The following is a 14,156-nucleotide window of genomic DNA, read 5'->3' on the forward strand; positions in this document are numbered from 1 at the left end:
CCTCAATATCTCTCACTCTCACTTTCTTTTTCTTATTAGACTGATTTTTCTCCTTTTTCTCTTCTTGGATCTCCTTCACCTTTTTCCACCTCCCTCTCTTATAGCCTCAGCCTTTGTTCTTATCCCTCTAACTGTCTTGTTCCTTTTCAGAGTCTTAGGGATATTTTTTCTTACTTTATTAGTATCCTCTCCTTCTTATCTTGGAATTTTGACTGCCCAGAGGTTGTGTGTACTGTTTAGGTTGTCTTTTGCACAATTAATGTGGCAGAGGTTAGGTAAGAAACTCTTCTTTAATGTGGAAATAAAAGATCTTCTTTCTTCTTGCACATTGTTTCCCATGGTCACCAGTGTCTCTTGGAGATCGTACACTAATTATCCGTGCTCCAAGCAAGCTAGTGCATTCCTCTTCCACCGAAGTAGGTTGACCGTGGTATCTAACTCTATTTTCAACATGATGACCAACTCTAAACTTTTCCACAAATTGTCTCCTTCCGAGTTTTCCCCTCAACCCAAAGGCTAAGCTCAACTACTTTCCCGTGGCCCAACAACTTCCTGGGCCCTAGGCCTGAATAGAAATTATTCCACTCCCCACAATAGCCCCCCACGATCTTTAGGTCATCATTACTGACGTGAGGATCATGGTTCAAAGGAATCGTGGCAGACATTAACTGGCATTTATGAATAGTGGCAGCATCAAACATTAAATGCCGCGAACACGCCCGAGATTCTCGCCCCACGATCTTCTACATGTGTCTTTGAATGAACGACCAGATGGGCCTTTTGCAAAATGGAAAAAGGGTAGGAAAGGAGGGGTCTCTTTTGTCCCTTCCTTTCCCCCATATCTCCTATATAAGGGAGACCTTAGACCGCTTCTCTGGTTCCTTTTTATGCTTTTTCTCTCCTTAAACACTTCAATTTCTCTATTTTCCTCTCTTCATTGCATTATTTTTCGACGACCTTCAGGCGACTTCGAGTGACCTTCCTCTTATCCGCCCTCCTATTTATCTTGTAAGTCTGCCTACTCCTTCACTCTTTAGATTTAATCTTTGCCATCTCTTTCTTCTTTATTCTTACTTTGCCTTCTATGGGGAAGTTCAAATTGATGGTTGATACACCTAAGAAATTAGCTGAATTTAGGAGGAAGTATAACTTCCTTGGAGATGTAGAAGTGAGATATTGCTCGGAAGACGAGGCAATACTCTCAAGAAGGGAAGATAGGGTAGTACTTCCTCTTGTTGTCGTAGTAGGAGGAGTTAGGATTCCTATGAGTGACCTCCTTACCAATTTTCTTCATCATTTCAAGGACTGTCCCGATCAGTGTACCCCTAACGTCTTTAGGGTCATTAGTAATGTAGACACCCTAAAAAAAAGGCTCGGATTGAACCTTACCGAACATGGTATCAACTATGTATATAGTTTCCAAGATAGTAAGACCTCAGGGTATTACTTTAAAATCCGTCACAGGGAAGTGAGGCTCATTTTTGGTCTTCTAGATTCCGATAGAGAAACAGAGGGAGACTATTTAGTCATCTCAGGAAACTGGTACTCTAGCGGGATCCATTGCCCTACTAAGGCGGGTAAAGCAGGTGGGTAGATTTTGTAGGACTTACTTACTTTGTTTTACTAACTTATTGTATTTTAATTTTTTCTGTTCCCGAGCTATTGTTTGCATTCATAGTGTCTAACCTTTATTTACTTCTTTTTCAGAAGAGCATGCATTCAAGAAGAAGAGGCAATTGATCAACTCCATGAACTTGAATAGATTGCTAAGATCTCCAATCTACCCTCATCCTGACAGTCAACTTCGCCCAGCTTACTTGATCCTTGGGTACTTTCTTGTGTGCCGTAGTTTTCAAGCCGCGGAAGGCTATTACATTAAAGCATCCACTGCTTCCGTACATTGATATGCACTGCAAGGGGTATACTCTGTCTCCCTCTAAACACGTTCGTCGAGAAGAAGGATGATATTGTAGCAACTCTCGTCCTCCCTTTACTCTCGAGGACGTGAGAGTTACCATTCTCGTCCCTACTCTATCTGACCACCCTAAGAGACACAAAAGGAAGAAAACAGAACGCGATACAACCAATGATCCTTCTCCACCCCATGAAGAACTCAACATGTTAAGGACATATTTTATGTAATTGGCTAATCCTTTGACAAAACGCACTTTACTTGTAATGGGGTAGATTTAGGATGTGTTTAATTTTTCAAGAAACATGTTGTTCAAGTCTAGTATTAATGCCATGAAGATTGGACAAAGAAACAAGTGAAGAAAAGTTGTTCACTAAAGCTGGACAGATAGCTGGACAGTTGTGGACAAATAGCTCAACAGCTTCTCGACAAATAGCTCGACAGCTTCTCGACAAATAGCTATCTATCAAGGTTTAATGAGGCTCGATAGATACTATCTATCGAGGTATCTATCGAGGTTACGGAAATTCAGATTTTCAGATCTGATTTTCGGCCTATGCTGACATGTATGTGTAGGGTTTCTTTTCTCACAACCCTAGACATATATAAGACTTATTTCAAAGGTCATCACATAAGATAATACAAGGAGAACACATGCAAAAGGTGATCGAAGCCTTATTCTCTCTGAAAGAAGCTACTGCGTCTTTGGGCCTTAGGGTTTTGTAACCAAGTACTTCTTGATCTTCATTGTTGATGAAGTGAAGAACTTTGCAGCCAACATTCTTCTTCATCAAGTTGGCGAGTAAATCACGTACTGGGATTCGTGCAAAGGAGTTAGTCACGTACTGGGATCCATACATCAAAGGGTGGCGTTCATATATTGAAGAGTTCAGAGGTTCTGAAGCGGTAGAAGGTTTCTGCTGTAAGTTTATCTACGGGAATTGTAGAGTCTAGAGACAAAGGTTTTGTACTAGATTTGAAACTTCTCTTTACTATAGTGAATTGCTTTTCGGGAAGGTTTCCCCCCAGGTTTTTTACTGTGAAACTAGTTTATTTCATTGGTTTTCCTAGGTCATCATATCTTGTCTTATTTACTTTTCCGCTGCATATGATTTTGACATGATATTGCTGTTTGTTTGTTTTAACAAGTTTTATTCATAATAAATCTAATTAACAATTTGGGTTTAAAACTTGTTAATTCTATCAACCGGGGTCTAAATTTTCCAACACAACATTCCGGCGGCTATCCCTTTGGACTATCCTTCCGCTGAGATGACACTTCAAAGAAGTTGGGTCACCCTTGCCCAAGTTTTGGCTACTCCTATTAGGTCTCAAGGCTAAACACCCCCTCCTACTTCAACCATCTCTACTCCTCCTCCAAACCCAACAGTTACCGTGTAAACTCTGTCCCACCCCGGGAAATTAGGGCTATATGTAAGCGGCCAAGAGTATCAAGTTCCATGCAATCCTCAACAATCCCTAACCCGAAGAACTCCCTTTTAAACTTGGGCGATACCCAAGTTGATGTCCTGGGTGTCCCTGCCTATATTAAGGCATTTATGATGGATGGGGAGGCTCTTCCAGCTACAGACAAGGTAAGGCCTTGGAAGGATGGCCGCAGAGGAAAAGTTGCTGAATGTGTGGGGAAGACTCTTCTACTTCCCGAGGACATGAAGCATTGGGCAAAGTGGGATGATGATACCTTATTGCTGAACATGAAGAGGGAAGCCATCATAATAATCAACTATTTCCTTACCTTTCTTATTTTTTGTAGAGAGCTTTTACAAATTTAATCAATTTTTCCTTTACAACTTTTGGCAGGGATACCAATGCTCCGCAGTCATTAAGGAGAGGTTTCTAGCTGTCAAGGCTAAGGCTGAAGAGTTGCATGCTGACAACGAGGATCTTCTGAAGAAAATCTCGGATGTGATGAATAATGTTTCTGAATATGAGAAGCTTACAGTTGAGGCTGAGGAGAACTCCAATGCCATTACTGAAAGGAAAGAAGGTTTTGAGAAAGAGCTTGAGGATATGAAGAAAGCACTTGCAGAAAAAGTGGCTGAGTTGAAAGGTTATGTGGTAGTTGATGAGGCCAAGATTCAAGAGTCCTACGACCGAGGACAACTTGACTGCATTTCCTCCGTGAAGCCCGAAGTGCAGCAAAACCTTCAAACTTACTTCTCCAAAGGGTGGTTTGCTGCGCTTGACAAGATGCAAGTGGAACGTTCTTCTTCCCTTAGGCAAGAAAGCAACATCCCAATACCTGAATAACTCATCATCATTCCTAACCCCAAGATCCAGGCAATCATTAATGACGAATCTCCTGTCTGCAAAGTTGAAGGGGCTGGTCCTACCGTGGGGTCAGGAGGAAATGTGACCACCTCGGCAGCTACGTCTACTACCGGGGAGCCACCTCATGCTTAAGGCCCCCCCTGCTTTTACTTTGAATATTTATTTTGAACAATTGTCTATCTTGCCTGGTTTTTGGGGGCTACAACTTTGTATAATTAATTTTTTCTTTTAGCACTTTAGACTTCTATCTGTTAAGCATATTTCCAAGTTTTTATTTATTTATTCTATGCTTCCTGTCCATGCTTTCTTAAGTATTCTAGGTGTTTAACAACTATGTTTTTATCCATAACTCATCACGACTAAGATACTTCATTTGTTCCTTTGAGTTTAATTTAACAAACCAACTGTTATATCTTATACATATTTAAGATAAGTAAAAGCTGAACTTGTTTCTTACTGAGGTATTGGTGTGATTCATTTACTGTGGAATTTTACTCCCTTATCTCCTTGGATTGCATCTCTGCTTTTCAACAAAGCTCTTTTGAAACTATGTTTTTTTTTTTTTTCCTGGACAACTTTGTAGTCAGGCTGAGATAAGAAACCCAGCTTCTTCCTGAAGTAAAAATAGGGTCCAAAGCCACGGATGTTAGTTTTGTTGAAGTTCTAATTATGTTTCCTTAGGTCTTACTTCTATGGAGTTTTAATCTTATTTCTTGATAGTGACTCTAGAGTCAGGCTAAAACAAGAAACTCGGCTTAAAACTTACCTAAAGCAAAGAAAGGGTCTAGTACCTTGAGGTTTATTTCTGCGGAGTTTAAAATATTGTAAAGGCTTGAAAGAGATTAATATCTATTTAAGAGTGACATTAAAAAAAAATCTTTTTAATCAACCTTTACAATATTTCAGCTCTTTACTTTTATGTCATTTAAATTTCTATACTTTACTTTCATTGCAAATTATTTTCTGCATTTTATTATTGTTGTCTCTTTACATTTCTCATCATTAATGTTGCCATAAAATAAATATGCTTGGGTAAAACAATTCCTCTACACACTATTATAAGGAAATGCTTTTTAAAAATATTTTCCAACTTTTTTTTTTTAAATGTAGTCTTTCAAATAAAAAAGATGTTTTCTAAAAAAGATGCTTTTATTAATAACCTTTCTTTTTAAAGAATTTTTTTTAAAAAAAAATCTTGCCTTCTAAGAAAAAGGGAAATACTAAATTAATAAGTTTTCAAAAACGTTTTTCCTACATACCAAAAAAAAAGTGTTTTATAATGGATGTATCTTCAAAAAATATATGTTTTCATTGTGTTTTACCACGTCAAATTTCCATACAAGGAAATGTTTTCTCCCTTCTTTTTAAAAATCCAAAAAATATCCTTCAAAGAAAAAGTGTTTTTACCACGTTAAAAAATGTTTTTAAAGAAAATGTTTCAAAAATCCTCTACTTTTTTTTAAAAATCTTAAAAATTGTGTTTTGAAAAGAATAGTTCTTTTACCATGTTGGATTTTTTATAAAAAAGAATAAGGGTCTTTTTTTTTTTTTTTTTAAATGTGTTTTCTCAAAAACTTCACAATAAGGATTTGTTTTCTCTAAAAAAATGTGTTTTTCTAAACTAATCAAAGTTGACGTTGTAATTTTCTTCATACTTTTAATTTTCAGCATTTTCTTAGAATTGTTGTAGTTAAGGATTTGTGTTCATGGCTCACTTATCGAGTCTTTGAACACCCAATAAGCTTACATTATCCCCATCATTTTCTTTGGCACTACTTAGCTTTATTTGTCTTTTTTTTTTTTGCATGATGACAACGGGAAAAATGTGGATTGACAACAAGGTGATATTCTTCCAGCTCCCTCTCTCTTTGTTGAGTTATTAGCTTGCCTACTTATGATAGCAAGTACTCACATGCTATGTATATATTAAATATTCTATTCAAATGTTTTGAATGTTCTCTCACATGTTACTTATGTATATACGTCACATGTCTTCATTGCAAACATTCTTTGGAGGTAATATTCACATGTTAGCTATATGTAAATATTTACTAACAAGTATATATGTATATTGTTTTTTTTTTTTTTAACTTTTTCAAAATGCTAAGTATTCTATTTCTTCACAAAATGATAATGTTTGAAATAATTAAAATGAGGTACTATATTCGGATAGGCGTTGGGGGGTGCCTAACACCTTCCTCACACGTATCCAAACTTCCAAGTCCAAGATCTTTGGTTCGAGACTTTTTGGTTTTCGATTGACCAAAGCCTATTAGAATTAATTCAGATTAGTTATGTTCATAATCAATTTGAAATTATTCATGTAATTGAATGTACATGATTTAATTTGGATAGCCAAAATTTATTATTTTCCATGAATTTTATTGATATTAAAATTTAATTGGACAAGTTTAGTGCTGATTAGCTGGTCTTCATTCCCATGTTGCAATTAATGGGGTTGAAATTTGGGGAAAAAAATCAAGTTTGATTATTACACGGTTATTTTGTAAAGGATCATCTATGTGTTGACTGGATTACCTATTGGACTGGGTCCTTCCGGTACATCGTGGTTGATTCTTGCTTGAATATTTTGTAGAGAATCGGTCCATGCAGTGATTGGATTATGTATAGAATTGGGTCCTCTTGGTACATTTTGGTTGTTTCTTGCTGGATGATTTTTTTGAGGATCGATCCATGTTCTGACTGGATTACCTATTGGACTGGGTCCTTCTGGTACATCGTGGTTGATTCTTGCTTGAATATTTTGTAGAGAATCGGTCCACGTTCTGACTGGATTACCTATTGGACTGGGTCCTTCTGGTACATCGTGGTTGATTCTTGCTTGGATATTTTGTAGAGAATCGGTCCATGCAGTGATTGGATTATGTATAGAATTGGGTCCTCCAGGTACATTTTGTTTGTTTCTTGCTGGATGATTTTTTTGAGGATAGATCCATGTTCTGACTGGATTACCTATTGGACTGGGTCCTTCCGGTACATCGTGGTTGATTCTTGCTTGAATATTTTGTAGAGAATCAGTCCACGTTTTGACTGGATTACCTATTGGACTAGGTCCTTCAGGTACATCGTGGTTGATTCTTGCTTGGATATTTTGCAGAGAATCGGTCCATGCAGTGATTGGATTATGTATTGAATTGGGTCCTCCGGGTACATTTTGTTTGTTTCTTGCTGGATGATTTTTTTGAGGATAGATCCATGTTCTGACTGGATTACCTATTGGACTGGGTCCTTCCGGTACATCGTGGTTGATTCTTGCTTGAATATTTTGTAGAGAATCGGTCCACGTTTTGACTGGATTACCTATTGGACTGGGTCCTTCAGGTACATCGTGGTTGATTCTTGCTTGGATATTTTGCAGAGAATCGGTCCATGCAGTGATTGGATTATGTATAGAATTGGGTCCTCCAGGTACATTTTGGTTGTTTCTTGCTGGATGATTTTTTTGAGGATCGATCCATGTTCTGACTGGATTACCTATTGGACTGGGTCCTTCCGGTACATCGTGGTTGATTCTTGCTTGAATATTTTGTAGAGAATCGGTCCACGTTTTAACTGGATTACCTATTGGACTGGGTCCTTCTGGTACATCGTGGTTGATTCTTGCTTGGATATTTTGCAGAGAATCGGTCCATGCAGTGATTGGATTATGTATAGAATTGGGTCCTCCTGGTACATTTTGGTTGTTTCTCGCTGGATGATTTTTTTGAGGATCGATCCATGTTCTAACTGGATTACCTATTGGACTGGGTCCTTCCGGTACATCGTGGTTGATTCTTGCTTGAATATTTTGTAGAGAATCGGTCCATGTTTTGACTGGATTACCTATTGGACTGGGTCCTTCTGGTACATCGTGGTTGATTCTTGCTTGGATATTTTGCAGAGAATCGGTCCATGCAGTGATTGGATTATGTATTGAATTGGGTCCTCCGGGTACATTTTGTTTGTTTCTTGCTGGATGATTTTTTTGAGGATAGATCCATGTTCTGACTGGATTACCTATTGGACTAGGTCCTTCCGGTACATCGTGGTTGATTCTTGCTTGAATATTTTGTAGAGAATCAGTCCACGTTTTGACTGGATTACCTATTGGACTAGGTCCTTCAGGTACATCGTGGTTGATTCTTGCTTGAATTTTTTGTAGAGAATCGGTCCATGCAGTGATTGGATTATGTATAGAATTGGGTCCTCCTGGTACATTTTGGTTGTTTCTTGCTGGATGATTTTTTTGAGGATCGGTCCATTGTGATATTCTAGCACTTGAGCTCACGAAGAAAAGTGAGAGGAAGACAAATAACATGACAATGGACATCTTTCTAATTATCGAGTCAAACATTTTGTTTGTTCTAATTAAACAAAGTGGTTGTTGGATTGAAGTTCACACTACTATTGACAAACCTTATTTATAAGCCCAAGCATTAGATAATAAAGGTAATATATTTTTATGGTAACCAAACTATATTTGGTCAAAAGATCCTTGGTAATCTCAATCACAAGGTATTTCCCTTTCGAATGACTTCTTTTTGGTAATTTAGTTGTTGAAAATCTATTGTCATTTACATACTATGAAAAAATTTATTTCCTAGTGCATTTAAAAGAGTAATAAATAATTCTTTAATGCTCTTGTGAAGGCTAAGACTAAGATGAATAACTTGGTAAAACCTTTTACGAGGCATAATTTCAATGAATAGTGCCTATTTCCTTTTCAATGAAGACTAACACATGACATTCATAAAAAGATGGGGTGGAAGGTTAGATTAATAAATTATCAAACAATCCACCAACTGGCAAAATCATATGTCATCGCATAATAGTCATGATTATATTGTAGTCAAACAGATTTCTGCTTGTGACAACAAAGGTACTCTCAATCACAAAGTATCATCCTTTCTAATCATTGTTTCTGGTAACTCTTTTACTCAATTTTAGAATAGTGTTTTCGTAGCGTAAACGAATTCCTCTAAACCAAATTTTACCTATATCTTTAAATAAGATGATGGATATTCGGCCTATCATAATTGTCCATATACTCACCAATTCACCATTCTCTAAGATTCCTTTAGGAAAGAGCAAATGTCAATCAACCCTTTTCTGAAATGAATTACAAAAACGTCGAATTTCACAATGATCAAAGTGATGCATTGGATGCAAAGATCATAGGACCCCATCACAAAAGATCAAATTTTTATGGTCAAAGTATACCCTTGTAATTTAATGCCTAAACGATGTGAGCATAATAAATTAATTTTAATTCAAAAATCCCATTGATATATGTTTTAAGACAAGAATTTAATTTCAATTGAACTTATTGGTCTAATGTCTCCACCCTAGGTACGAAGTGACTAGGTGTGAGCAAGGTTTCCGATTTCTACAAATTGGGTGGATAGGGGTATGGTAAATTTAGGAATTTCTAAACAAAGACCCCCCCCCCCCCACCACACACACAAACAAAAGAATTTAATTAAAAGAATGGATGAATGTTTAGTGATAATTATGAATTTTAAATTATTTTTAAAAATTGATACCAGGATTATATATATATAACTGAATGTATTAAAACTATAAATTTCTTTAATATGGGTCATAGATTTGGAGTTAGTGAAAATTGAGGAGAAACGGGGGGCAAATTGAAATTTGGGTTTGCTCAAGGTCAAGTATAGACCTTTGTATTAAGTGTGCCGATTGGTAGATGAATACCAAGTCCATAGGTCGATTTGCAATTTGGCCAAGATCAATCATTTTTATTTTTATTTTTAGGTCCAGTTTTTCTTGTTCAATTGTCGATTTTTCCCCTGAATTTCAACCCCATTAATTTCAACATGGGATCGAAGACCAGCTAATCAGCACTAACTTTTCCAATTAAATTTTAATATCAATAAAATTCTTGGAAAGTATTAAAGGTTAGCTATCCAAATTAAATTGTGCACATGCAATCACATGATTAATTTCAAATACATTATAAACATAATTAATCCAAATTAATTGTGAGAGGCTTTGGTCAATAGAAAACCCAGAAGAGCATTTTAACCGAAAATTTAGACAAACAAAAACAACCAGAGCATCTTTTAACCATGTGATGACTGGATCCTTCCTCAGAATGTTACGTTGGCCTCCATGTTTGGCCCGGTCATATTTTTGAAGAAAACACCATTGTTTGGAGATATGAGGTGAGAAAACATAAAACATAAATTATTTTTCTCTATTACACATTCATTTTGTTTTGCATGAAAATTTATTTAGGAGTTATCTAGCTTGAGTGAAGAGGACGAGACAACAAATGATTTTGTTTTCTTTTCCGGATATAAATTAGGAATAATGAAAAGTACTTAAATCATATCTAATTGATTTAATTATTTATAAATTTTATGGATCAACTTGAAATTATTAATTAAAAATTATATTCATATGCATAATTTGGAATTTTCTCTAGCCACACAAGGAGGAAACCTATTATACGTATATAGGGTGGGTATTATTCATCTACATCTATCCCAACCGATGGTTTATCGAATCATTGCGATCGAGGGTCCAATTCTATCAAGAGAGGTTACAAAAAGTTGTTATATGCACAGCACATCCGAGTTCCAGCATGGAAAAAGAGAAGCCTCTATACCTTGCAAGTTCATCTGGCGAGTTATACACAGATAGCAGACATAGATGTTATCAAAAGTTGGCTCCTTTCTGTCAAAAGAGCAATCAAAAACATGGTAGTAGCTGCTAAAGCCAAGATGTCATCGATCACCACCAATCTGTGAAAAAGCACAAGTACATTACAGATGAGTAGGTGTAAATCCAAATGTCAACTTCTAGAAACTGTACCCACATTGTCCATAATTTCTGAGATCACAACTACAGTATAAAATTTCAGCATATCGCTAGTTGCTACTTACTACCAATGCTAGTTGCTACTTACAACCAATCCCACCCTGCACCCAATGATACCTCCTCTTCTAACTGTGCCAATACCCCGCAAGGCTCCGCAAGCCTCCTCAGGAAGTTTTGGCTCTTTGAAACCCAAGCTCTTACAGGACAAAGGCACTAGAGGACTCCAAAATAGTGAAGTCAATCTCTCAGAAAATACAAAAAAGGGTGAAGTCAAATACAATTGCACATATCATAATAAGCACACAAATTTCTGTGATCATAACTACAGCACAAATTTTAATATGTTTTGCTAGGCACCCCTCTCTCTCTCTCTCTTCTTCTCCTCCCAACAAAAGAATAAAGAACTCCATATCATGTCAGTGATTTCACTTTCTGCTCAGAAGTGAAAATTGTTTATATAAATCAGCATTGATTCTAACAGATGATACTAATAAATCCATCATTTTTTGGATTCATTGACGCCAGAAGTAAAACTCCAATACTCCATTATGAACCGTACATATGCACGATTAGATGTGTTCGGTATTTCCATAGTCAGCAGGCACCTGGTTAGGGACAAATTGCTATAATTAACAGGATCTGAAAGGAGCATCAGATTGTGTGTGTGTGTGTGTTGTATCATGTATGGACTGAAAGGCAAACCTTTCCAATTGACTCTTATCTATTTTTGGCATACTTGGGCTCTCTATCATATTAAGATGGAAAGACAACCTTTTGAAAATTGTGTTTTCACATTTATGATTGTATGCAGAGTTTGCAAAGAACTTATAGAACCACCTCTCTCATAGATAACTGTACCCCCATCTAGATCCATCTCATACCTTGTTCAGATAAGCTCAAAAAAAAAAAGAGTTCAATAAGAAAATGCAATATTTCAAACAAATAAGTACGACGTGATATGCCAAACCTACATAACACACCTTGATGGTTATAATACAATCCCCTGTAGATATGACCGAGAGCTTAAGGAAAAACTAAATTAGAGGGAAGCAACTGTACAATAAAGATGATTAAGTGAGACAAATAATTATCTCTTTGCCAATGAGCTCTACCTCAAATGACACATTCCAACTCAATCATTAACCTTCCTAAAGGGCAGAAAAGGTGTCATAAGTTCAATCACACAAAAAAAATTTCACAACTTTATTAACAATTGTTGAGATGATATATTGTGAATGGAATGAAGTAGAAAATGACCTTGTCTCGAACATGATCAATGCTAGAGACACAAACAATCACAGCTTTTTCATAACTTGATTAGGCGACAACTTGTAATCGGTAGAAGAACACTTTCATGAACCCATCACTATGAACACCACTTCTATTATATACAATCACAACATGAAAATACACATTCTATCCACTCAATATGGTTTGTTCCCCACAATATGCAACCTCAACAATTGTGTGTGTATATTAAAAAAAAGGATAGAATTGGGAGGGTTAGCAGTAACATTACATTGTTTTGGCAGAGCGAAGACAAAGCCTTTATAGAGGCCTGAACACCAGCCTCGACCTCATCGCGAAGCTGCTTGATCATTTTGACAGCCTTTTGCTTCTCCTCCACTTGCTCAGTTAACTCTTTCTCTTCCTTCTTAATAGCCAAGTGAGATTCAAGGCATTGGTTCCATTCTTTTTCAACATCAGCAAACACCCTCTCTTCCTTAGCAGACTCAATCACGAGCTTTCGCAAAAGGTCCATGATCTCCGAAACCCGTCTCTTCAGACCACTAACCCGCTCTTTGGCTTTCCCAAGCTCGGCTTCGGATGTAGCCAGAGCTGCCATCGATTCTTTTGACCGAACTTCAACATTGCAGCGAGACGAAACGGCGTCGGATTCTTCGCTTTGGTGGGTTCGGAGCTCGGTCTCGACGGAGGAGAGTTGAGCGCGGCGAGAGAGGACGTCCTTAACGGCGTCGTAGAATTCAGAGTAGTCCGGTTGAAGCCAATCCAAGCTGTCGAAAGCCTTGTTCGACAATTCCACCATCGTTTCCACGTCCCGAGCCGACGAGAGCTCCAAAAGTAACAGCTTCTTCACCGACTCCGCCGCCGTCGCGTAGTGTTCACGCGCCGCCGTTTCGAGTTGGTTGATATTGCTGCTGCTGTTGCTGTTGGAGGGGTCGCTGTTGTGAAACTTCCGGAGACGCGAGAGTGGGCCGCCGCCCGAATCGTCTTGTGCCACTCCCACGTCATCGGTGGGACCCACCTCCTCTGAAACGTCTTCGTTGCTGTTGTTATTGGTAGTCTCCTCCTCTTCCTCTTCCTCTTCGTGTTCCTCTCTCCCTTCCTCATATTTACACGCCATCGGTGTTGTCTTGGGTTTTGATCTTGTACGAGAGCAACGAGCGGGAGGGGTTTTGGATTTGGTGATGACCCTGACTGGTCGTAGTGGTGATAGCGGCTCATTCAGACTCGGCTCCGTTTTCAGGCGACCCATTGCTCCACCGCCGGAGGAGGAGTTATATAAAACCATAAAAGTAGTACAGTAATTGATTTTAAGAGGTAATAAGCGGAACCGTCGCAAGGTAAATTAACGTTGGTGGCCGGATAAGCTGCGCATCCTTACAAGGATAAGTCCTTATGAAGACGGAGTTCACGCATCGCTTATTGCTAAAAACTGAAAATACTGTAAGAAAATAATTTTTAAATATAAAAATAGTGCCGTAAAATATAGTTTTAAATGAAAATTTGTTGAATTCTATATTTGTGAGTCTCATGAACAGTACATGAGACCCACAATTTTTCTTCAAAATGCAAGAATGCATGGAAAACGTGTGTTCCAAACGCACACTTAGATTAGAGTAAAATTTCTTAAAAAAAAAAAAAACTAGCCACAGCAACCCTCAAAATTCAAAAATACTGCTTACTAGTGAAAGCAAAGTCATCCATTTTCTAGTATTATGTTGTGAGATGCACGGCTTAATTAAAAGTCATATATGTTGAAATTATATTAATAATTTGTAACTAATTTGTGAGTCACACGATAAAAATAAATTAATTTTGTAATATGTATACATGCATATATCAAGTATGGTTTGTAGTATATAAA

General features: G+C 37.4%; 1 protein-coding gene across 1 annotated transcript; it reads right to left on the reverse strand.

Moving 5' to 3' along the window:
* Positions 1 to 10,660: 10,660 nt before the first annotated feature.
* On the reverse strand, positions 10,661 to 13,701 carry LOC142638616 (uncharacterized). The gene is made up of 2 exons (XM_075812662.1): positions 12,567 to 13,701; positions 10,661 to 10,971 (listed from the first exon to the last, which is right to left on the reverse strand). The coding sequence occupies exons 1-2, from the start codon at positions 13,578 to 13,580 to the stop codon at positions 10,954 to 10,956; spliced, it is 1,032 nt and encodes a 343-aa protein (XP_075668777.1). The 5' UTR covers positions 13,581 to 13,701; the 3' UTR covers positions 10,661 to 10,953.
* Between the last annotated feature and the right edge of the window lie 455 nt (positions 13,702 to 14,156).

This window comes from Castanea sativa, chromosome 6, assembly GCF_040712315.1.
Source record: "Castanea sativa cultivar Marrone di Chiusa Pesio chromosome 6, ASM4071231v1".
Lineage (NCBI taxonomy): Eukaryota > Viridiplantae > Streptophyta > Magnoliopsida > Fagales > Fagaceae > Castanea > Castanea sativa.

What these genes read in the sequence shown, in the direction of transcription:
- LOC142638616 (XM_075812662.1), bottom strand. Translation starts at nt 13,580, where the DNA reads ATGGTTTTATATAACTCCTCCTCCGGCGGTGGAGCAATGGGTCGCCTG.